This window comes from Gouania willdenowi, chromosome 3, assembly GCF_900634775.1.
Source record: "Gouania willdenowi chromosome 3, fGouWil2.1, whole genome shotgun sequence".
NCBI classification, from domain to species: Eukaryota; Metazoa; Chordata; class Actinopteri; order Blenniiformes; family Gobiesocidae; genus Gouania; species Gouania willdenowi.
The window spans coordinates 4,944,139-4,969,065 of NC_041046.1; the positions used below are offsets into that span (position 1 = coordinate 4,944,139).

The window sequence follows — 24,927 nt, forward strand, 5'->3', positions numbered from 1 at the left end:
GCGCTGCTACCTCCTACATGTCACCTATTATTTTGCTATCTGGCACACAGGCTGGGGGTATTTTGTACCCCCCCCCCACCCGACACGCAGCGATGACCCGTTTGGCCCGGTTAGTTGATGTTTTATCTCACCATCTCACCTTTATCAATAATCTACTCAGGTCCACACATGTTCTGTGTTAGTATGTGGTGCTGTGAGCTGCTGGATACGTCACAATATCACTCTGTAGCGCCATAATCTCACTCGTTCCTGCTTCTCCCCCCAGCTAATGGTAGCATCAGTGGCTAATCTCTCATCTAAAGGTGTACTGCTACCATCATCAGGGCACAGTTGGTCACTACAACACCCCACAGCTTAGATATTGATGAGGGACCTCCGCCAGGGTGTTTTCTAGTAATTCCCGTGAAAAAACGCAAATGACGAGTTATCTCGTCAGTGGTACTGAGTGAGTTAATAAAGCCAAAAACAAAACTACCCCCTTATCAGCGTATAATGCTAACTAATGACATATTTTGCTTCACTAGTGCTACAATTGACACTCTACTTCAGTGTTTCCCAACCAGGGGTACATGAGCACATTGCAGGGGCTACGTGGAAAAATTAAGAATTTATTTCCAAAATAATAAAAAATATTCTCAGTCATTTCATAAGTCTGTCAATAAAATGGTACATGTGCGTTATGACTTGTTTTTAAAATTTAAATGCCTGTTTAAAGGGGACATATTCAAAGAAGCTCCTTTTGTGGTAAATGTCATAAAACTTATATACAACACAGGCAGGTTAATTATTTGTTTTGTATTTATTTATATTACTTATTATTTTTATTGATTCTTATTTTTTTCCAATTTGAACTTCATTATTTTTCTTTAATAACAATAATCATAATATATTAGTATTAATAATACAAACATTTACCATAATAATATTTCTTATATTTATAATTTTTATTGCCTTGAAGCCAACACATTTTTATGTTTAATTTGAGTTAAATAAGAAGATAATACCTGAATATTAATGTTCAATTTAAGAAGATGAAATGAAATGACTTGTTGAATATTTAGTTGTGTTATGTTCTACTTTTGGAGAATCATGAACACGTATGAGTGAGGGGGTACTCATGGTATGACAGAAAGGCTCAAGGGGTACACAAGACAAGAAAGGTTGGGAACCACTGGTCTACTTCACTAATAAAGTCTACTGTACTTTGTGAATGAGTAAACCTAGAGCAGTAGGTGGAGTTTATCTATGGTTGATCAAACAGCTTTCCATACTAGTGCATGAGTAGATCTTACACAAAAAGTCTACTAGTAGACTATTTCCCTTTACTGGTCAAACTACATTTTTGTTTACTTGGACTACTAGAAAAGTAATGGTTTAGGACCTTTGATGGTCATTCTTAAAATGTATTATTTTTTTGCATTTCAATGAGTTATTGTTTAGTCTTTCCATGACATGGAAAAAGGAAAATGGATTTCCTACTAAATATTTTCTGTTCAGATAGTAAAACTTACTGTCAGCAGACGCAAACTGCAACTTATACACTGAACAATAATCTAAATTTAAAGATCTACGTACACAATAAAGCCTATTCATTTCAATTATTCTTAACAAATGTGTGTATTAGTGAGCACTTCTTTGAAAAACAAGTGTATGTTGACATTAAAATTTCTCTTTTGCTTCTATTTCACAAATCCTCACAAAAGAACGTTCCAAAAAATTGCAGTACATGAACGGCTGAATCAAGGCTGAGAAAAGTCACGGTAGATCTGTTCTTCTCAAAGTGTGCGTCGCACCCCTTGGTGGGGAATAAAGACATGACGTGTGGGGTGCGACAAACATGAGGACATTTTCAATTTCCTTCTCCATTTTGTTCTTGTCGTTCCGAGTCTGAAAATGTGGCTCTCGTCGCTATTTTCTATTAAAATGAACTTGTTCTATTTTGCAATTAGGATGTTGAATCTTTTTCTTTAATGACAAAAAAGGTCATTAACACTAAACAAAACAAAAGTAATAATGAGAAGCTAAAAATGATTTATGTCTGCGTGTACTTCACATGGAGCGGAACAATAAACAAAACTTCAATAACTGATAAAAAATGTATTTCCTTTTTTGTTTTCAGAAGTTTTTTGTCCCAGATTGTAAACAATGTTTGATTATTTCCTGTATTTTTCACTACTGCACTTTTACATTTGTTTACTATGCAGGTAAATAGTTTATCAAAATTATTTGATTGATATATTATGAAATATGATGTTAGTTGTTCTCGGTTTGTTCATTAAATTTAAAAATGTGTTATTTGTCAGGATTATTTGGGGGTCAATGGGTGCAGGTTGAAAGTTCACCTTTGTTCAAAGTGGAGAAACACCCGAAAAAAGTTCAAGAACAACTTAGACTTTTATTTTTGTCCTTATTTTCAGTTTGTGGCAAAGCCGCAATAGATGAAATAAATCTTCAAACCATTAACCTGTAAATGTTGATGCTGACTAATTTGAAATGATGGCTGTACGATCAATCACATTTTTATCGTGATCAAGATATTGGTTGTCGCAATTAAATTGACCAAATCGTCTAATATTTACATTTAAAATATGGGCTCTGCATTCTGTAATTAGTGTATTAATTCAGTTAGCATTTGGTACATTTTAAATTCTTGGTTCCATCCATCATTTTCTGACACGCTTGTTCCTGTTTTTCAGGGTCACAGGGGTCTGCTGGTGTCTATTTCCAGCTCTCATCAGGCGTGAGGCGGTGGTACACCCTAGACAGGGCGCCAGTCCATCGTAGTAAATTACTGGGTTAATTTTTTAAATCATAATTCCATTTTAAAGCTTAGCATTATTGCACTGTAAACTGTACACATATTGCTTGTTTAAAAGTAGTGCAATAAAAACAAAGCTTTTTCCCTAATATGATAAATAACTGTGATTATAATCATTATTACAATATTGATCAAAATACTATGACAGTCTTGGTTTTGCTTTATTCTGGGTTTCCACACATTCATGTGTTCATAGCCCACACACACACCCAGTGCTGAATGAATGAATGAATGAATGAATTAACATGGAGAAGACGGTTTGATCAAAGACTAAGATTGCCATCTAGTGGACAGCTCTGGAACAACATGTGGATCTGATTAAAAATATATTTTTAAAAAGGTCAAACTTGTCCATTATTATCAAGACATCACAGGAGTATCCTATAATACAAAAATACACAAAGTACCACTAATGTGTAGTCAACACAAAATAATAATTATACCGGAGCTGGGTGATATCAACCACAAATTATATCACAACCTTATTCTACAAACTGCCAATTCTTGATGTAAATCAATGCTTTTTCCTCCAAACTGTTTTTATTGTTAGAAAGACGCACCACTTATGGCTTTTTTACTTTATAAACGGACAGCACATGTGAGTAAGGCGGTGCAGAAACAGGGAAACGAGCTGAGGTTAAGGCTGTGCAATTAATCAAAATTTGATTACTATTTTGATTATTTCATGCAACCGTTACAAAAATAACAATCGAGAGAAAAAACATTATTTAAAAAAAAAAAAAAAATATATATATATATATATATATTTATATTTAATTTTTTCTAATCTCACATGTTTCACATGTTGTAAATAAAAAAAACTTCCACAATTTCAGACATCTAACTTTGAGTTGTTTAATGCACGCGCATGCAAGCTCCTAAGCCCCTAAAGTGGGAACTTTAGGTGGATCTGGTTGAGGATCTTGAACTGGTTCACTTTGTTGGATGTCTGGTCTTTAACCAAGCACCGGTGGATCCGCGGTGAAACACGAAACTGATAATGAACACCGCTACTTTGGAGTGGTTCAATCCGTTCATCTGCCTACATCCCCCAGAATGCCTTGCGGTTCTCGGTCTTTTTTCTAACTGTGTTCAGTGAAATTATCAAACATTTTATCGCAAAAAAATTCTATTGATGTTGATTACATCTCTATAGCGATATATATTATTATCATTTTATCGCCCAGGTTTAGATTTGAATAATCATGATTATTATTTTTTCTATAATTAATCAGCTCTAGCTGAGGTGGAACATTTGGATTTTCCACTTTTGGTCACGGTTGGTGAGACACAGGGAATCATCATCACATTCTCTTATCATCTCGTGGGTTAACTAGTGCTGACCTCAGAGGTTTATTGTGCATCATAAACATCAGTAAAGTAAACACACTTCACCAATATAACCACAGATTACTGTAAAAAAAAAAGAACAATGTAAAGAACGTATAACGACTGAAATATACCATCTGAGACCTGATTTATCCAACATCTGAATCCCTTTCTCATTCTCTCCTAAAACTACTGCATATGTATGTGTAAAATAAGCTTTAAAATAAAACCATATCATCATAAGTGTTGAAAATGTCAATATAAATGGATAAATGGCCCAGCCTGAGTGCAAACAACAGGATCATTCTCCACAAACGGCCGACACGAAGCTACTGGACAAAGGTCAGGTATTTATGAATGATATCTGCAGGCTGCACCCAGTCACATTCATCACTACATCACTGGTGATAATGAGTCTGTGCAAACAGACGGCAACCACAACAGCAATATGCTTTACTTAATCATTAATAATCACATGAAAACAGGGAAGAAATGATGAAACGTGACATTTACAATCAAACGTATAAAATGTTTGCAACTGATGAATTTAAATAGATTGATGTACTTTAGAAATGAGCAGCTTGTATCACAGCAGGGTCACAAAAATGTCAGATTCAGGGTCACATGATCAACATTCATGCTAGCGTTTAGAATGAAGACCAATGTGAGCATTAACACGGGATACAACAAAAGGGTTTGTGTACTTTCGTTCTCCTTTTGTGTATTTTTGCCATTACACGTGTCATTTGGTGAAGACAGGATAGTTTTACCCTACTGATGATGTGTTGTTGCAATAGTAATCCTGCTAAGAATTGTATTGGTTGTTTTGGTTGCAGGTGGCCCCGGGGCCATTAGGTACCAATGTCTGATGTGATTGATTAAAATATTCTTGATAAATACAGAAGTTTATTCAACAGTTTGTTTGCAGATCTATATTTCCTCTTTCTCTTTGTGTAACAGATTTATCTGCGTTTCTTAACATACACTGCTATCAGGGTTGAAGTCAATTATAATTGTAATTGCATAGTTGATAATTACAATTATGACATAATTATAAATGTAATTGTAATAATCTGTTGCTGTTGTAATCGTGATCAGAAAATCAGACAAACTTATTATTTAATCCAGTGTTTCTCAAATGGGGGTACCTGAACCCCTAGGGGAACGCAATGGCACTATAGGGGGTACGTGAGAGAGAGAGAGGGGAGAAGTTAAGAAATGAAAGCATTAAAAATATGGGGTTTGATCATATTTATTTCTACATAAAAAGTAACTGAACCCCAAACCTGCTGAATACATATGTATTTGGGTATTAAGTACCAATACTAGTATCAGGAGGAGAAAACTGGACACCAACGATTTACAGCATCAAACTCTTCTTCAAACTGCTTTCAATACCCAGTCCGCCGAACACCAACAAAGAAGAATCCACCAAACACCACCGAAGAAGAAGTAACTCGGCGGTCTCCCCCCTTCACACATCTATGGCCACCCTGCATCCTCTGGAGGAGTACAAGTCTCACCCTTTCCGCCCATAGATGGCTATGGCCCCCGCTGCGGATCCGCTCCGCTCCCCTCGGGCACCCGTTTCCCCCGCCAAACGAAGCGCTTAAGGGGGATGTGCCGGCTACCGCAGGCACCGCCTCCTGCCTGGCTATGGCCCAGTTTGCCGTCCGTCGCTCAAAACCGAAACCCCACTCTGTGGCAGCGGACACGGCGGTCTCGCCCTGGATGTTATCGAGGGAAATGTTTAAGGCCTCCCTCCCTCCTCCACCCCAAATTGATTCCCGGAGCACCCGCAATGTTGTCAGGTCTACAGCTACAAATAGGTGAAATGCAGAGGAAACAATTCCACAGTGATTGATCAATAAAGTGTATATATTAGGGATGCACCGAAATGAAAATTTGAGGCCGAGGCCGAAGCCGAATAAAGTATAAACGCTTGGCCGAATACCAAATATGATTGTTAAGTTTTTCACTATTTTTCTTAAATAGTGCAGAAATGGCCTAGAATACATTTTTAGAGATTTTAAAAGAAAGTAAATGTTTATTGAATATTGTGACTTTTTTTTTTTTAAATATTACAGTAATCTTTGCTTTTCATAAAAAGCACAACAAAGTTTTTCATTTATATCAGCCCTTCAAATAAAACAAAACATGCATTCCAAAAAAACCTAAAGTGCATTAAAGGGGAGGTATGGTTTAGCTAACAATGGTTAGCTAAATGGTTTCCTCCATTGTTATTCTACATTTTATAAGAACAAAGTCAGCTTTAAACGGGACAGGTGGATTTTGCCCACGTTGGCAGGTGACGTCACCTAATACGCCTCCTAGAATGTGAGCTCCTCCCTCTCCAACTAGCTAACAACTAAAACAAACACTGCTGTTTAATATAGAATATATATTATACTTTATTGCCATATATGTAAATACAAACTGCACTACTTTTTCTGCTGCTGATCGTGTTGAGAGTCACTGCTTGGAGCCACGGACCCATTGTTTACACACATCAGCTGTTAGCACTCCGCGCTAATGCTACACCAGCCTATGCAGTGAGACCTGGTGTAGTGTAAGGAGGAAACAATGGGGATGTTTACAGATTCATGGCTCACAGCGCTAACAACTGGCTCTGTTGTGGAATTGGACGGTTTCCAACTTTTACACGGTGACAGAGAGCGTTAAGGAGAGAGTCTGGTTGTGTTTGTGTGGAAAGGAGGAGCTGCTGCTGGTTCTGCAGCAACACGCACACACTTTACCGACTCTAAATCACTGCACGTTGTTGGATTGCGTCATTGTGTCAGACGCTACTATTCTGCCTTGTTTTTAACTCACTAAACCGAAGGCCGAATGTTGCTTTTTTGCAATTTTTGGTGGCCGAATATTCGGTGCATCGCTAATATATATATATATATATATATATAATTATTAATAACGATGCTGCTATTCTGTACTGGGTTGTACAAGTTGTTCCTTATTGTTTGTTTGATATTGTGCACCAGGTTAACACAACACTGGGAGCACAGTAACGTAATGTTTAAGTACCTGCAGCATCACACACTCAGGTTGTGAAAAGGAAACGTATAATATCTATATTCAAATTAATATACTAATTGAAAACAGCCCTGTGAGAATTTCCTAGTAAAGTTCATAAAAAGTAAAGACTTCATAGGATTAAAATTCATGAATGGGTTCATGGTTAGCTCAGTTTTTTTGACCATGTCGCTTAAAAGAATCAGAATCGTTCAAATTCAAAAGATGTCCAATCCTCTCACTGCTGCCCTGACTCCTGATCACAGAAACACGTATGGTTGGCATTTGAGAGCCAAAATTCAGGTTTCAGAAAAGTTTATTCATTTGTCACCAATACCAGGTAGACAATAAAAACGTCCCCCTGCATTTACTCTGTGTTGGTGTTTTTTTTCCTGTTTCACAAAGGTTTAACCAGTGCCAGACGAAGCCATAATAGAAGTGATTTGTACATCCAAGTGAGTATGCAGCTCTTAAGAATTAGAAGAAAAACAGGTCATATATATATATATATATATATATATTTTTCTTTTTAACACAGTGGTATCGGCATGTATCGGTATCGGCCGATACTACGTAACTGGATATCGGTGCCAAAAAGGGCATCGGAACAACACTAGTATTAAGTAGTGCTGTTTATTAATCCTAGTCCCACTCTTCACATTTTAGTAAAAGCATTTTTATTTTGCGTATTTAGTTGTAAAATGTCAGTTACTGTCCTTTAAGGGTTGAACACTGAACATTGAATTTTGCCATTGGCTGAAAAAATTCTTTAGATTCCCCTGCATCATTACTTTCACTGTTGGCCCCGCACCTCCTATAAAGGCTGAGGGAGGAAAGGTTCCTCCAATCACAGCCCTCGGTGAGCATTGATTGACAGTTTTAATGAGGAAGTCTAATGTGTTACGTGTGAAACAGCCGCTGCAGCTGTGATGTTTTTTACTCTGTGCTTCTATAAAGAGCAGATTCTGGTCTAATCAGAGGGTTCATCAAGCTGTGTGTGTGTGTACAGACACGGTGTGTGTATCCCCGTCTGTCTCTGTGGGTGCGCAAACGTGCATGTGGTTTATGTGCATGTATGAGGCGGTGTTCTGAGGCTCTCATGGTGAGAGTAGAGCAGGGACAGTTTGTGAGTAATATAATGTCTGTGGGGCCTAACACGCACAGAATAAGAGAAACTGAATAATAAAAAGAACAAACGACAACAATACACACAAAAATTATGATAGAAACTTGATTAGAAAATGAACTTAAAATACAAGAGTCAGCGTTGGTCCCACATCAGGAGGGAGATGATAAAAACTACAGAAATAAATATATTCATTCACTTGTTTACAAAATGAGGTTCTTTAAAATGTGTGTTATCACTCATTCATTCCATCATTATGATCTATAGATGTTTTTAAATAGTTTTCTTAGCAAAATGTTGTAGTCTGACATCCTTAGGTTCAGAAATAATAGAAAGGGGTGCTAGAGCCAAAAAAAGAGAACCACTGATCTAATCTATTATCTTAACTATCTTATTTGCTTTCAATCATGAAAATGTAATCAGTATCAAGTTTTCATCACCAAAACAAAGAACAATGTTTTGAAATGATTGTATTTTCTGGTCAGGTGAACAATCACATATAGTGGGGCAAAAAGGTATTTAGTCAACCACCAATAGTGCAAGTTGTCCCACTTAAAAAGATGAGAGGCCTGTAATTTTCATCATAAGTAAACCTCAACTATGAGAGACAAAATGAGAAAAAAAAATCCAGAAAATCACATTGTAGGATTTTTAATGAATTTATTTGCAAATTATGGTGGAAAACAAGTATTTGGTCAATAACAAAAGTTCATCTCAATACTTTGTAATGTACCCTTTGTTTGTTGACAATGACGTCAAATGTTTTCTGTAAGTCTTCACACGATTTTCACACACTGTTGCTGGTATTTTGGTCCATTCCTCCATACAGATCTCCTCTAGAGCAGTGATGTTTTGGGGCTGTCGCTGGGCAACACGGACTTTCAACTCCTTTCAAAGATTTTCTATGGGGTTGAGATCTGGAGACTGGTTAGGCCACTCCAGGACCTTGAAATGCTTCTTACGAAGACACTCCTTCGTTGCCCGGGCGATGTGTTTGGGATCATTGTCGTGCTGAAAGACCACGTTTCATCTTCAATGCCCTTGCTGATGGAAGGAGGTTTTCACTCAACGATACTTACGATACATGGCTCCATTCATTCTTTCCTTTAAATGGATCAGTTGTCCTGGTCCCTTTGCAGAGAAACAGCCCCAAACCATGATGTTACCACCCCCATGCTTTACAGTAGGTATGGTGTTCTTTCTCCTCCAAATACGACAGTTGAGTTTTTACAAAAAAATTCTACTTTGGTTTCATCTGACCATATGACCTTCACCCAATCCTCTTCTAGATCATCTAAATGTTCTCGAGTAAACTTCAGACGGGCCTGGACATGTAGTGGCTTAAGCAGGGGGACACGTCTGGCACTGCAGGATTTGAGTCCCTGGTGGCGTAGTGTGTTACTGATGGTAGCCTTTGTTACTTTGGTCCCAGCTCTCTGCAGATCATTCACTAGGTCCCCCCGTGTGGTTCTGGGATTTTTGCTCACCGTTCTTGTGATCATTTTGACCCCACGGGGTGAGATCTTGGAGCCCCAGATGGAGGGAGATTATCAGTGTCTTGTATGTCTTCCATTTTCTAATAATTGCTCCCACAGTTGATTTCTTCACACCAAGCTGTTTACCTATTGCAGATTCAGTCTTCGCAGCCTGGTGCAGGTCTACTATTTAGTTTCTGGTGTCCTTTGACAGCTCTTTGGTCTTGGCCATAGTGGAGTTTGGAGTGTGACTGTTTGAGGTTGTGGACAGGTGTGTTTTATACTAATAACCAGTTCAAACAGGTTCCATTAATACAGGTAACGAGTGGAGGAGGAGCCTCTTAAAGAAGAACTTACAGGTCTGTGAGAGACACAAATCTGGCTTGTTTGTAGATGACCAACTACTTATTTTACTGTGGGATTTACCAATTAATTCATTATAAATCCTACAATGTGATTTTCTGGATTTTTTTCTCATTTTGTCTCTCATAGTTGAGGTTTATCTATGATGTAAATTACAGGCATCTCTCATCTTTTTAAGTGGAAGTACTTGCACTATTGGTGGTTGACTAAATACTTCTTTGCCCCACTGTATGTGTTGTGACAAACGCCGCTGGTAGAAAAGCAGCTCTGTGATCGTCACTCACCGATAAGGTTTGTCAGAGTTGTGGATCCGTCGATGGTTCCTCACCCCTACGTACGTGGAGCTGGTGTAGCTGCACACGTCACACTTAAACACCTGCACGTTACCATCTGTGAGGAAGACAAATCAAACTATGTTTTTACACCCACCAACACCTCAGGAAGTGTTAAACACATACACAACACCAACCACAGAGACAGAATAGAGATCTCTACTTCTCTGTAACCTTTACTGGTAGGACTGAAGAGGTTTAGAAGTCCAGATGGAATTCATACAATGCCTGTGGAGGTCGACATGTTTGACAAACTGTGACGTAGTGATTACTCAAAGAAGTTCTTCATTCGGTAAGAATATATTCAAACATGTGTTTGAGGCTAAACGTTGATATGAATGACTCCAAAACAGTGCTAGACGATACAGGAGTTCAAACCAAACACTGAACGTTTAATTGCATTTGCGATATTATAAAACGCAATTTTTTTTTTTAATCACAAAGGCTGTAATTTTTTCTTTTTCTTGTCCTGTCTTGTACTGTCCTGGTAAGTTCAGAGAGTGTTTAAGAAGTGCAGTCCACATGTTTACATGTTTCATGAACTGTGAAGTTAGTTACATATGTTGAAAAGATAAAGCCATAGATTTGTTTGCTTTATTGTTGTAATCTGTGCTTTAAAAAGTATATTTTATATTTATTTAAAGTTTAAATACATCTGAAATTGTTTATTATGAAACAGATTGATTTATTGCTTGTGTTCATTGAAAAATACATGACAAGAGGCCCTTGAAAAAAGAATCGCATATTAAATCGCAATCGCAATATTGAGGAAAAAAAATCGCAATTAGATTATTTTTCAAAATCGTTCAGCCCTACCAAATACCAGTGTTTTTTTTTTTTTGTTTGATAGGAATTTTTTAGATGATAATGGCGATTATGAGTCATGACATCTAAGGCTTTGCAAGTGAAAACACAAAAAGTTTTGTTGCGCTTTGTCTGTTTGGTTTACACGACAATGGCGTTTTGGTGCTTTAAAATGGAACTTTTTAAAATGGGCTCCAGAGTAGGCTTGGGGGGCGGTATCATCCAAATTTTGATATCGTCAAAATTTTACCGCGGTATACGGTATTACCGTGACTAATTAAAAATGATGACGTAAGGCTCAGAAAGCGTCACCAAACTGTTCAGCGGGTCCTTAAAAACTTTTAAATATTTTATTTATTTTTACAAATAAAAGGCCTTAAAAAGTATTAAATTGTCTTAAATTCAGATCAGACAGTTCTTAAATGTGCTTTAGTCACGTCACCACGACAATTTCTGCTGAGCACCAACTCGTTCTCCTCATCCCTTTCCATCTCGTCATATGTCTATGGCTCATACACAGCACATACAAGCAAGTCACGCCATTTACTAGTCAAGCTCATGTTAGTACTATAGACAGACCAAAGACTTAAGGTAAACAGAGCTTAATCACCGCAGAAAAACACGCACTCTCTCGCCTCTGCGCTGTCACCTGATGTTTCAATAATGTCCTGGTATGGATGCCATAGAGCAGTGTAAAAAGTAGAGGTGAGTATTGGCAAGGACGATGCAATACGATATGTATCACGATACGATATATCTATTCTACCCAGTTAATATCAAAATTAAAATGAAGTTGCTGTATCTGTTCATCAGAAGATATTGATCATTCAGAGGACAAATTGAGTCAAACTAATTGCCTCAAAACATCCTATTTATTATTAGTGTTTTGCACATTTTCACTGAAAAAAAGAAAATGCAGTGTTACACACTGCCATCATAAAATTAAGTGCAACAAGTTTTTTTAAATAAAAAAATGGATTTAAACTCGGCACCCTTAGTAAAAAGTGGATAAAAAATGCCAAGTAGGGCCCTATAATTTCCACGTTGGCGGAATCATGAAATCAACCAACAAAAACAAAAATTGACAAATGTAGATGAAACGCGTCACCGTGAGGGAACTACTCATTAGATGCACAGCCCGCCCCCTCCTGTACTGGCCACTTTAAACATGTCTAAACCACCCGAAACACCGTCTGAACTGCCAAAAAACTACACAAATCATCACTGACTACTAAATGCAGAGCCGACCAGTGCCCGCTTAACTTTTATGCATCTGTGACACTCCGTCCAATTCTCATGAAGCGCTGCAAACAGGGACGGAGGGGCGCAACCTTCATCAGCAACATCTCATCAGAGCTACAGAAGATCTGTGGATAAAGTTGTTCTGTTGTTGTGGATCATCAATACCAGAGATTGTAGAGTCTGAAACATCATAATTCAAATATTCTGACCCCTAGTGGTGAAATAACTGATCCATCCTTGTGTACATTTGTTTTTGTTTAATCATTATGGTCTGGAATGATGTCATCAGGATAATTTAAATTAGGTTAATTTCAATTAAGTTGATCAAAACTTAATCAATAAACCTGATCAGATTCATTAAACCATTGAGGGGAAAGTGGGTGATTAATGCTGCTCTGATACATATTTATATGACATAAAAATAATTAAAAAGGAGCAGTTAGAATAATCCATGTCACTACAACTTATATCTACCTTTTATTTTAAATTACATTTTTCTTTTTTACATACATTTATTTAATTTATTTTATTTTGATTTATTTTGAAGAAATTCATTAATTTCAATACAAATTAATGTGGGAAAACGCAGAATTTGGGAAAATTTTTAATGGAATTTGGACAAAAATAAAATGGATTTTATAGGGCCCTACTAATGGATGTTTGAGTGGCTGTGCGTGTACACGTGTGTGGGACTGTGCATTCACGTGGCAGGTTGTGTGACACGCTACCTTCGACTGTCAGTGCGTCCTCTGCTGTGGCGGCGGTCTCGGTGAGTGCCTCCAAGTTGTTGTTCAAACTGTGGTTCTCTCGCTCGTGGCTCTTTAACTGGCTCTGGTAAAACAAACACAACAGCGTACAAAGCAGAGGAATGATTTCAAATCACGTGCATTCAGTGATCTACAGCGGTGTAACGGAGCCTCAGATTCACTATTAGAGGCTCTCACAGTTTAAATCCCACAGCTGCAGCACGTACAGTCTGATTAATTTCATCATGTCTGTGAGCTGGAGTCTCAGTCCTCTGCTGAGGCAGGAATCAATAGTTCCATCTTTAGAGTCTCTGTGGCCATGAACTCGCCTTTCACTTTCATCTCCAACTTGTAAGGATTCAGCCGCAGGTTTGAGCCGCTAGGGCTCCAAACTTCTGAGAGCGTGTGCTGAGAATTAAGAACTGTGAACACTATAAACGAGTGTAGGGGGAGGAGGATAAAAAATAAATAAAATCAGACTGTGAAACTATAAAATAAGTGAAGCCTGCAGCACCCAAAGTTCAAAGTGTGACGTACAAAAATGTTGAGTAAAGTTGAAAAGAAGTTCTCAGCATGCATGAACACAACTTGTTCCTGCTACAGACCAGTGTTTCTCAAATGAAGGTACGTGTACGCCTAGGGGTAGCACTACAGGCCAGTGGAATGAACAAATGAAAGCATTAAAAATATGGGGTTTGATATCAATGAAAATCATAATATTGAGGATGGAAATGATCTTGATTAAAACATGAAATGATAATGCAAAGTCCACAATACGAGGAAGATAATAAATTGATAATTTTGGAAAGCAAACATAAATTAAGAAATCAAATTCAATCACAAAAATGTACGTATGGAATTTAATTTTCTAAAATATATTATTGATTTAATGGAAATTTAATTTCTGCTGTATCTCTGAGCAATCATAGTTTATAATATAATAATCAGGGGCTTTCACTTTTATGATTATAAGACACAGAGAGAAGCTACAATGGCCCCATGTAAATAATTTTTAATATTCACGAGTGGTGAAATAATCCCAAGTTGGGGTCAGAAATAAAAATTAAGTTGCATAAAGAAAAATGGTTTTACATCCCAAGAAAGAATAACATATTTTTTTTAATTATCACAAAACAATTGGTAAAACAATTCTGAATTTTTGAGACGAAAGTATGTAAATGTCCTGAAAATTTGTTGGAATGACCGAGAATTCAATTCCGTATTTTCCGTCCTTTTTCTGCGATCATTGAAATGTGGAGGCCCTCAATGTGCGCATGCAGTAAAAGGCTTTGCAAAAGGATGGAAAACATTTGTTTTTGCATTTTAGGAAACTAAAAAGAATGAGACCATTCAAATATTAATTTTAATTGATGAGTAAAATGTATGGGATAAATGACTAAGAACTAAGAACGTGAGAGATCCTGGACTCACCTTGTAGTGGAAGGTGTCCGGACAGTGTTTGCAGTGGTAGGTGCGGCTCTTGCAGTGGTGGATCATGTGGTTCTCCAGGTCGTTGCTGTCTGAGGACACGTGCTCACAGATGGGACACTGGTAGGGTTGCCTCTGGCGGTGCACACGCAGGTGCTGCTTGATGTAGCCCTTAGTGCCGCTACTGTAGCGACACAGACGACACTGGTACGGCCGCTCGCTGCCGGGGACGTAATCCACCAGGCCGCCGCCGCCCGGACTGCTCACCAGGTCGTCCACGTAGCTACTCGCTGCGCCCCCGCCCACTGCCCCGTTGTGGAACTGAGCATTATCCTGGAGCTCCTTCAGGATGTCTTCGTCCGTGGCGTTCTGGTCCGTGCGCTCTCGGAGTCGCTCGATGACGGTGAGCAGAGACAGGCTGATGCCCGCTTTGGTGGAGGTGTGGCCCCCGTCCTCGCCCTCCTCAAAGCTCAGGGAACTTAAGTCCTTTTCTTTGGCTTGGCCGTGAAGCTCCATCACGGCGGTGGCAGCTTCTTCGTGGGACGACTTCTGCGTCGTGGTCACCTCTACGACCTTGTGTCCAACGTGTGGGCTCTGTTCCAGGGTGGCAGTGGTTCTCACGGTCGTGTTGGAGACGAGTAGCTCCGTGGTTCTCATGGGCATCGTGACCAGGGCCTCGGCGGCCAGGGAGTGTAAGCGGAGTGACTCAGAGTGGGTCCTCTTACGCCCAGCGGGGGGAACGTTCTCGTCTCTTGGGGGATCGTTGCTGCTAGCGCTGGATACTGAAGTCTGAGCGTCTGTGACCATCGCCGTCCCCTCTTTAGAACCTTCTCCCTGGTCTGTCCTTACATCCACTAAGCTTGCGTCCCGTTCTGTGTCCTGGTCTAGAAGCAGAGGATTGGTGGTCAGGACTGAGTCTTCAGCAGAGGGGAGGCGCTCCACGATGACGTTGATGTGTCCCGCGCTGTTGGGGCTGCTGTTGATGATCTTCTGAGCTGAGGATAATAAACTATCGTCCACGTCTGCGTCAGCCTCTGCTTTCACCTGCTCTGAGTTCAGATCTTTGTAGTCCTGGTCTTGATCTTCATCCTCCGCCGCCGCTTTAGGATGGAGGAGAGAAACTGGCAGATCCACAGACTCCTGTTGAACATTCGGTGGAGAGCACAGCTGGAGGCGAAAGGCGGCAGGCAACATAGGAACGCTTTTATCTTCCACCAGTGAGGAAGAGGAGGAGGAGCCAACAACTGCATCCTCTGTGGCTGCAGCGTTGCTAGCCCCCACCACGTGTGCTTCTCGTCGTGTGAAACTCTCCTCCTGCTCCTCAAAGATGGGGTAGGAGCAGTCGACGAGGCCGGCGTGCTTCCAGGCGTGGGTCTTCAGCATCCGCTGCTGGCTGCAGACATAGCTGCAGATCAGACAGCGGTACAGGCCGTAGTCCTCCTGGCTGTACCACTTCTTCTTCTGCTGCTGCTCACAGGCATCTGACAAGGCCCCGCCCTGCTTTGGTAACGCCCCTCCCTCTGGCTCTCTGTGGGCGTCCCCTCGGTCGTCAAAGTGCAGCCTGACGTGAGCCTCCAGCTCGTGCTGGTCCCTGGAGGTGAAGTGGCACTCTGAGCACATGAGGATGAGGTCGCTGTGCTGCTCGTTGTGCTGCTTCAGGTGTTCTCGGAGGAGGGGCAGCGTTTGGGAGAGGTAGGGGCACAGGCTGCACTGGTAGCACGTGACCGTCCGTCTGTGGTCGCCCTCTGCTGGAGCACTGACCATGTTGTTGTTGTTGTTATCACCTGACACGGACAACAAACCGTCCCACCTCGTGTTGTCCCTACAGGTGCGCTTCACTCTCTTTTGGGAGGAGCCATCGTTGCTCCCCTTTGGCTCCTCCCCCTCCTCCTCCTCTCCTCTAGAGACCAACTTAATGGCCCTCTTCTGTCCCCCAACAGAGCAGCAGCGCTGGGGTCGCTTCTCCACGATCTTACTGAGCTTCTCAATGACCTGGATCAGAGAGTCACCAGCGTGTCGTTGGGCCGTGACGTCTACCAGAGCAGCAGCAGCAGGGGGCGGAGCCGAGAGGAGGACCGCCACGTTACTGACGTCCTCCATGACCTGTGAACATAGGGTCAGACAAGGAGACAAAATGTAAAAAGTTTACACTTCCTTTAAAGCTGGCAAATGTTTTATGGGGTATAAACTTAGTGTCGGCTTCATAGCCAGTGTTTTTCAACCTTTTTTGAGGCAAGGTTCATCTTTTCATTGAAAAAAATCCCAAAGCACAGAAACCACCAACTGAAAACGCAAAAAAATGAAACATTGTCGCCTATATTAACAATCAGGGTTGGGGTCAATTACATCATCAATTATCTATGTTCAATTACAACTCAATTATGATTACAGTGACTATGTTTTCCAATTATATTTAAAATTACAATTATTATTTTACCCAGAAAGTCAATTACCAAAGTTTAATTACAATTAATCACAATTACTGAGTCTGAAATAAATAAGCCCAAAAAATGTAACTTTCCTCTTGTGTTAGCTTTCTGTTAGCATCTCTAATGCTAACAGGTCCGTTTGACACATGTCTTAAATCAGCTGTAAAATACACTAAAAAATATTATATACCATCTAATTAGTTTATTATCTCTTGGTTTCCCTGTTAGGCTTTATAATCAATGACAATATTGGTTTTAATATTTTTGGTGTGGGTGTCTGAGCCTTTTTTCTCTCAGTATAGCCCTAGATTTAAACTCAACGACAACAGCAACATCATTCATTTTACAATTACAATTTTAATTATGCCATAATTGTACTTAAAGATCAATTATGCAATGTCAATTAGAATTGACCCCAACCCTGTTGACAATACCCAGTCATTCTTATTAAAGTGTCTTGAATACAAATCAAGCAAAAACGTTCATATTTTGCATATGGATACACATCGTGGGAGGGATCAAAGTAAGTAAAAAAAAAATAAAAACATTAAATATCATTACAACTAAAATTAAATTTTATCCTGTTAAATATTATTTTGTTTTATATAATGCATTATTATATTATATAATGCTATATATTTATATAATACAGTGTTTCCCTATAGTTTGTTTGTCCCCAACAGGATCTCACCCAGAAATTAAATGTATATTATTCCATATTCATTTGATTTAAAAAGGCATATACGCGTTGTTTTATCAGAAATAACAGTTAACACTGGTACAGACACGCCCACTCACAATCTGACAGCGCGCTCCCTACTTTACGATTAAAAAACCCAACACAAACAACAACTAGGGATGTAACGATTAATCGTAAGGCAGTTAAAAATCGATTCATAGGTACCACGGTTCACATCGATGCTCTGAAAAATGAATCGCAGTACTATTTTTAAACAGCAGAGGGCGCTATATATTAATCCTTCCAGAAGAGGACGTGGCGGGCGGAATCTGCTACTACTTTCTTTCTGGCCGCCATTTACTGTTAAACATGCTCATAAATGATTATTTACCCTTTTAGCACCGAAAGAATATCTGTAATATTACGTGAATATCTGTAAAAATCACGTTTTTCTATTAGCTCTGTCTGCTAGCGTAGCATCTCTTCTTCACTGGTGGAATATCTGCATGCCAACCGACCATTGGATTACCAGCGCCCTCTGCGGGTCCAAACAAATATCTGACGTAAATACAGTAAAATTACTGTTTTTTTTCCTAATTGTTAAGGCACAAAATACATTTTCAGTTGCACTTTTAAAAAGAAAAAGAACTATTATGTAGTTTTGAATTGTTTACTATAGAACCAGAATTTAAATTAATAGGCTTCTTCTTCATTTGTGTTATTCCTTTATTTATTTCATTCAAGATTTATTTTTAGTTAAATTGCATTGTTTTGAATAGTTTATCAAGGGATTCTTTTGACAATGAAAAATAAAGGAAAATAGTACAGTATTTTCCCCCAAAAAATAAAAGGAATTTTTTTCAGTCATCATTTGTCTACAGTCCCATTTTGTAAAATAAATCGTGAGAAAATCGTATCGTGAACCCAGTTCGAATCGTATCGGGAGTTGAGTGAATCGTTACATCCCTAACAACAACAGACCAAAGTATGAATGGTTAAAGAAAGGCCCGCCCCCTCAAGTGAAAATCTGGTTTTTTCGTTAATGTTCCATTGGAAAAAATAAATGAAAAGTTCAAACAAATCAGTGTCGACTATGAAGGAAGATATGTTGCAAAATGTGATGTGAGCTTGTGTATGAAAAATCCACACCAATGTGAAATTCATTTCATGTCACAAATGATGGAAAAAAATGTGAATGTGTAAATTAGGAAATTAAACAAAGAAAATATTCACACACACTGATATTTACACAAATAAAATGACAACTGCAAACCTCATTCTCAGAACTGTTCAGGCTATTCTGAGAATGAGTATTTTAATACAAAATAAGCTATAAAATTTAAATATATTGATATAGGTGATATTGTAATGTTAAATATCAGCAAAATAGAAACTTTAATATATGGTGAATCTGGATATATTGACCAGGCCTAAATAGTAAGCTTGTATTTCCAATGATGAAGGTTTTTTTTTTTTTTTTAAAGCGTTAAGGTCAAGTAGAAGTCAGGCTGGTGTGACCTCTGACCTTTCTCTGATACGCTGAGCTGTGATGTTCAATACAAACACGTGGTTCTGTTTACACATTGATACTCAGAGGAAACGAGAGTAGAAATGTAATCAAACGCTTTCCATAATATCCACATGACCATCATTACTTCCTTCTTTCTAACCACTAACACCACAAGTCACTTTCCTTTTATTCCTCACTTCTGCTTTTTCTCAATCATTTTCCTTGAATCATGACAGGCATTTTTAAAAACCTAAAACATGTCTTTTTCTACAGCTCAGACATACAGTATTTAGCCTAGGGGACGGAATCTTTAGGCTACTCACAATTCTATTTTAAATCAAATATTGATACGTACTTTACGTAGTGATTAGTGGGTGGTTAATCAGCCCATTCAGTTTGGATTATTAAAGAGTATTGATGTGATTATTGAATTGTTTGACTTTTCCTTCAGCACCTCAGTAACTTCAATGCTGTCTTTTGTGTTTAAAACTTTCCAATTATTATTGTCTTTAGTTTTAAATGAAGTCTTCCACTGTTTTCTTTTTTTTTTCACTCCTATAAATAAAAGCCCAAATTTGATTTATTAACTGATTTTATTCTTTATTTGACAGATGCTTAACTTAAATAATCAAGCTCACTGTTTCTCACTGCGAAAAAAATGAATAAATACAGAACAAAAAAAAATACACAAAGAAAACGTACAAAAACAAACTGAGAAATATGCAAAAGAACAACAAAAATACACAATGGGACAAAAACAATCCAAGAACAAAAAAATACCAAAAAATACACAAAACGACTCAAAAAGACATCCAAAAAAAAAAAACAACAAAAAAGATATATATACATATGAAGAATGGTGATGTTAAAGTAAAAGTACCTAACATTTGTACAGTTATTGGCTTTGTTAATTACTTAATATTGCTAAGTGCTTTGATATGATTTTGTTGTATTCTGCACTATATAAATAAAGTTGAATTGAAATAACTGGCAAACATTAACAGAACTTACATAGGGCACTAGAAAATACATTTTATTTTTTCCAAACTCCATTTCTTTCCTTATAATTCTGTTTTCCAAATTGTTTTTTATTCAAGTTGTTTTTTTTTTTTAAGAAATTGTATTTATTTTTTTCAAAAAATATTTAAAAAAATGCATAAAAAAACCATAATTAAACACAAATGTATGTCAAAATAAAAGTGTAATTTAAAACTATGTGTAAGCTCCAATTAAAAGGTAGCTATAGATTGTACTGACATGGATTATTCTTACTGCTCCTTCTTCATTATTTATAATCATATGTCATATAAATATGTATGAATGAGAACTGCATTAATGTCACCATATTTCCCTCAGAGATCAATGGTTTACTGAATCTGATCAGGTTTACTATGTTTTGATCAACTTAATTTAAAATGACCTCATTTAAAATATCCTGATGATATTATTCCAGATGATTAGACAAAAATAAATAGACAAGATGTTATTTCACCACTAGGGGCCAGAATATTAGAAACTATCAAGTTATTATGAACGTACAATGTTTCAGACTCTACAATCTATAAAATCAGTCTCTTCCACAAAAACACAACTTGTTCCCACAGATCTTCTGTAGCTCTGATGAGATGTTCATATTAAACACTGAGCAGGTGAAGCTGACGGAGGCTGCTAAGCCCCTCCCTCCCTGTTTGTAGCTTCACTAGAAATGGGTGGAGGTTCACAGACACTAAAGTTAAGCGTGAACTGCTCAGCTCTGTGTTTAGGAGTGTGTAATGAGTTCCGTAAATCAGTGGCTCTTTGTGGTTTGATGACAGTAAGCCGTATTCTTTTTAGTCTATTCCTTTAAGTCGTTAGCGCTTAGCCCAGTCTTATGTTTCTGAGGGTTAGCTTAGCAAGCTTTAGTTGAGCATCTCTGTCAACATGTGTCTCTGAAATATGGGTGGATCTGATGGAGGAACTTGAACTGGTTGACTTTGTTGGATGATTGTCTGGTCTTAACCAAGTAGCGGTTCATGATGTATCGCTGTACGGCAGCTTCAGGCAGGCTGAGACGAGCAGCGCCCGACTGTGTGTTAGCTCGTCGACAGCGCGGAGCTCCCGTTAACGTCACTACAGAGAATAATTGTTGTAAAAAGACTTGGAGGCAATTTTGTCCCATGGAACAAGGTTTTTAGGGACATTTTTGGCTAAATCGAGGCCAAATGGCCCTCATTCATTTCTGACATGGGAATTTATCGTTTCTAGTGAAATGACTTATTCTTACCGGTGGGATGTTTCTGACGATTTATCTCCCGCTAATCACGTCCGTAACGCACGTAGAGCTCTGAGCACAGATATATAGAAGGTGAGATGAGCCACTCCTCATGAAAAAACAATGTTCAGCTCTGTCAACAGATGAAAAAGACGGTGATGACGTAACCGAAAATTGTCGACAATGTCGACTAATCGTTGCACGATTACTGCACATACGCACAGGAAGTGCCGAAAATATAGTCAGATTTGTCTGTGGTCCGGGTCCAGAACTATAGACACTTCGTACAAAATATATATATCGATATAGGCGATACTGTCATTTTGTATATCGCCAAAATAGAAAACTCAACATATGGCCCAGCCCTATTCTATAGTGCTTTTTAGGGATGTTCCGATACAACTTTCCGATACAATACCAATGTTGCAGTCTTGAGTATTGTCCGATACAAATATTGATCCGATACGATATCAGCACGAATCATACATACTTCTATCACTTATTTTGTAGTGTGGAATGTTAGAAAAGGTTTGATCAAGTGATGTTACAGCAACAGTAGGGATGAGAAAAACTGACCCATTTACTATTAAACAATTGTTACATTCATTTTAACCTTACACATAAAATGTACAGTATTCTACAATTGAATAAATAATATAATACATATCGGAATAATAAAATCCGATATTCGTTTTCTGGCCGATATCGGACTGATATCCAATATCGGATCAAAACACCTCTAGTGCTTTTTAAAGTATTCAATAGCATTACTTTGACAAAAGTTTGATTAATCTACTCTTTAAATAATCGATTACTGGAAATCCACTAGAATCGATTAACGTGAGAAAAACGTGTGGTAAAACTACGCTGTGGTTGAACATGTGTCCACTGAGTGAGCACCTGTTAGGGTCTAAAAATATGACCCCCCCCCCTCCCTGTAGGACACACACACACACACACACACACACACACACACACACACACACACACACACACACAGTGAACGTAGCACACTTAGCTTAGCTTCAACACAAACACACACACACACAGTGATAGCTAAAGCTAAAGCTAGCATCATCATCATCATCATCATTCATTTCATTCCGCTGTCTGTTAATCAGTAACATGCTGGGCACGTGCTGGTCAGTAAACGGGGTTAAACTCACCGACAGTCGGTTAAAGTGTGTGTTTATGTGTCGCTCTTTGTCCTCAGCGCACAATAAAAGTGTAGAGTTTTATGTTATCCATTAAAGAAGCTGCCAGCCTCTCTCTCTCCCACATTTTGCAAAATGGCGAGGATGGAGTATCAGTCACGTGACTCAGAAACTGGTCAGGTGACCAAAAACAGAGCGGCACGATGATTGACAGGTGGACCGAGTGATGCGTTCACGGTCTTACGATGCTTTGGGAAAAATTAGACTCTTTGGATTTTATTATTTTAAATAAACTGTGTGTGATCAGAGGTGTAAAGAGTACTGATATATCTACTCAAGTACAAGTAAGTCAAACATAAAATACTGAAGTACAAGTAAAAAGTTGTTTAATTAAATAGTACTCAAAGTAAATGTTACCAGTTACTTTCACCCCCCACGTTTATTGTTGGTAATAAATCTTGGTACGGGTCCCTTGCATACAGTAAACATCTCATGTAGAAACTTGAAAAAGGAAGAGACACAATCTACTACAATTAGATCTCAAAAAGAACCTGTGGAGAATAAATGGAGAAAAAACAGGAAAAAAGGGAAGTTGCAAAATGGCCAAAGGAAAAAGGAAAAAAGGGGTTAAAAGTTTCTCCCTTTTAAGGCTTTATGGATGAATAATAATTAAAATTAAGATGTTATGTTGAGAATCACTTAATAACAGCTTCTACATGGTGACTGATGATGTAGTGGACTGGTCTGGATGAAAAATGTCTGGGTGGAATTGTGATCCCAGTCCATCCCTGGTGAATCAGCCACTGTATTCTTTTTCATATTATAATTTTAGTTTTATTTTGTGAGTTTTCAGAAAAGCGGTGTGACCACTGCTGGTCACTATAGGACAGGGAAGGCCTTAAATCACTGTGATTTAAACTGGGCCTGAACATTAAACTCATGGATTAATAACCTTTGTCTGATAGTGTGATTGATCTCTTTGTAAAACATCCGTCATGTTTTGACTAATGATGAATGTTTGTAGCCTCGTTTCCAACTGATGCCTTTGTCATTGAATGAGAATAGGATTAAACAGCAAGGATGGCGTCAATTACATCTGTAATTGAGTTGGAACTGATCATTAATTACAATTATGGCATAATTATAATTGTAGCTATTAAAAAAAAATCTGTTGTTGTAATTATAACTGAATTGTAATTGAGTTCAGATAATTTACTTTTTAATTGTAATTGGCACAACAATTATATTATAATTACAATTTAATGTTACAGTTTTATGTTTCTAATAATTATTAAACTATATTTCATATCAAGTTTTCCCACTACCTGTCACTTCTCTTCAGGACCATTTTATGCTTTTTTTAAGTTTTTTTTAATTTTTTTTTTTAAATTATCAATTGTAATTGAGGGGTACATTGGGAGAAAAACACCCACACCAAAAATATTCATACTAATATTGTCATTAATTAGGAAACCTAACAAGGAAACCAAATGAGAAACTACTTAGATATTATTTATTAGTGCATTTTACGGCTGATTTAAGACATGAAGATTACGTTTTATGGCATTATTTACTAAAGGCTCAGTAATTGGAATTAACTGAATTTGAACTTTAGTAATTGAGAACATAATTGTATTTCACTTTTAGAGAAAAAAATATTGTAATTGGAAAAGTATGCTGGTCATCGCAACCATAATTGTGTTGTAATTGAACATGGATAACTGAAGACATAATTGTAATTGATCATTGTAATTGACACCAACCCTGTTGTATAGTTCGTTATATTCAGTAATATCCAAACTGCCTTTATATTTGTATTATTGATGTTGTATAAGGTCAGAATGTCCAGCAGAGGGAGCTCCACCACCACCACCAGTGAGTGAGTTCTCCTCCAGATCATCATCAGATGTTGTGAGAACTGAAGAAAAAAAACTCTTCAGAGGAAATTAGGGATTCATGGCTTTGTATTGCAACAACGTTCTACACCAGATAACACAAAAGTATACAAAATTCACAAAAATAATTAACAAAAAACCCACCAAAAAATGACAGAAAATACACAATACAAAGTGACAGAAAAACTACAACAAAATAAGTCCAAAAACCAATAAATACAATAAACAAATGATATATATATATATATAGTGAAGCCCAAAACTATTCATACCCCTGACATATTTTGACTTAAAGTTACTTTTATTCAACCAGCAA

At 38.0% G+C, this 24,927-nt stretch overlaps 1 protein-coding gene across 1 annotated transcript in view; it reads right to left on the reverse strand.

The window, feature by feature from the left end:
• znf507 (zinc finger protein 507) overlaps positions 1-22,857 on the reverse strand; it is a 32,564-nt gene extending 9,707 nt beyond the window's left edge. Inside the window, exons 1-4 of the mRNA XM_028442287.1 lie at positions 22,729-22,857; positions 14,697-16,796; positions 13,248-13,350; positions 10,426-10,531 (exon numbers count right to left, since the gene is read on the reverse strand). Of these exons, the coding sequence (XP_028298088.1) occupies positions 10,426-10,531; positions 13,248-13,350; positions 14,697-16,793 (2,306 nt within the window). The 5' untranslated portion in view covers positions 16,794-16,796; positions 22,729-22,857. The remainder of the gene's footprint in view (positions 1-10,425; positions 10,532-13,247; positions 13,351-14,696; positions 16,797-22,728) is intronic.
• Between the last annotated feature and the right edge of the window lie 2,070 nt (positions 22,858-24,927).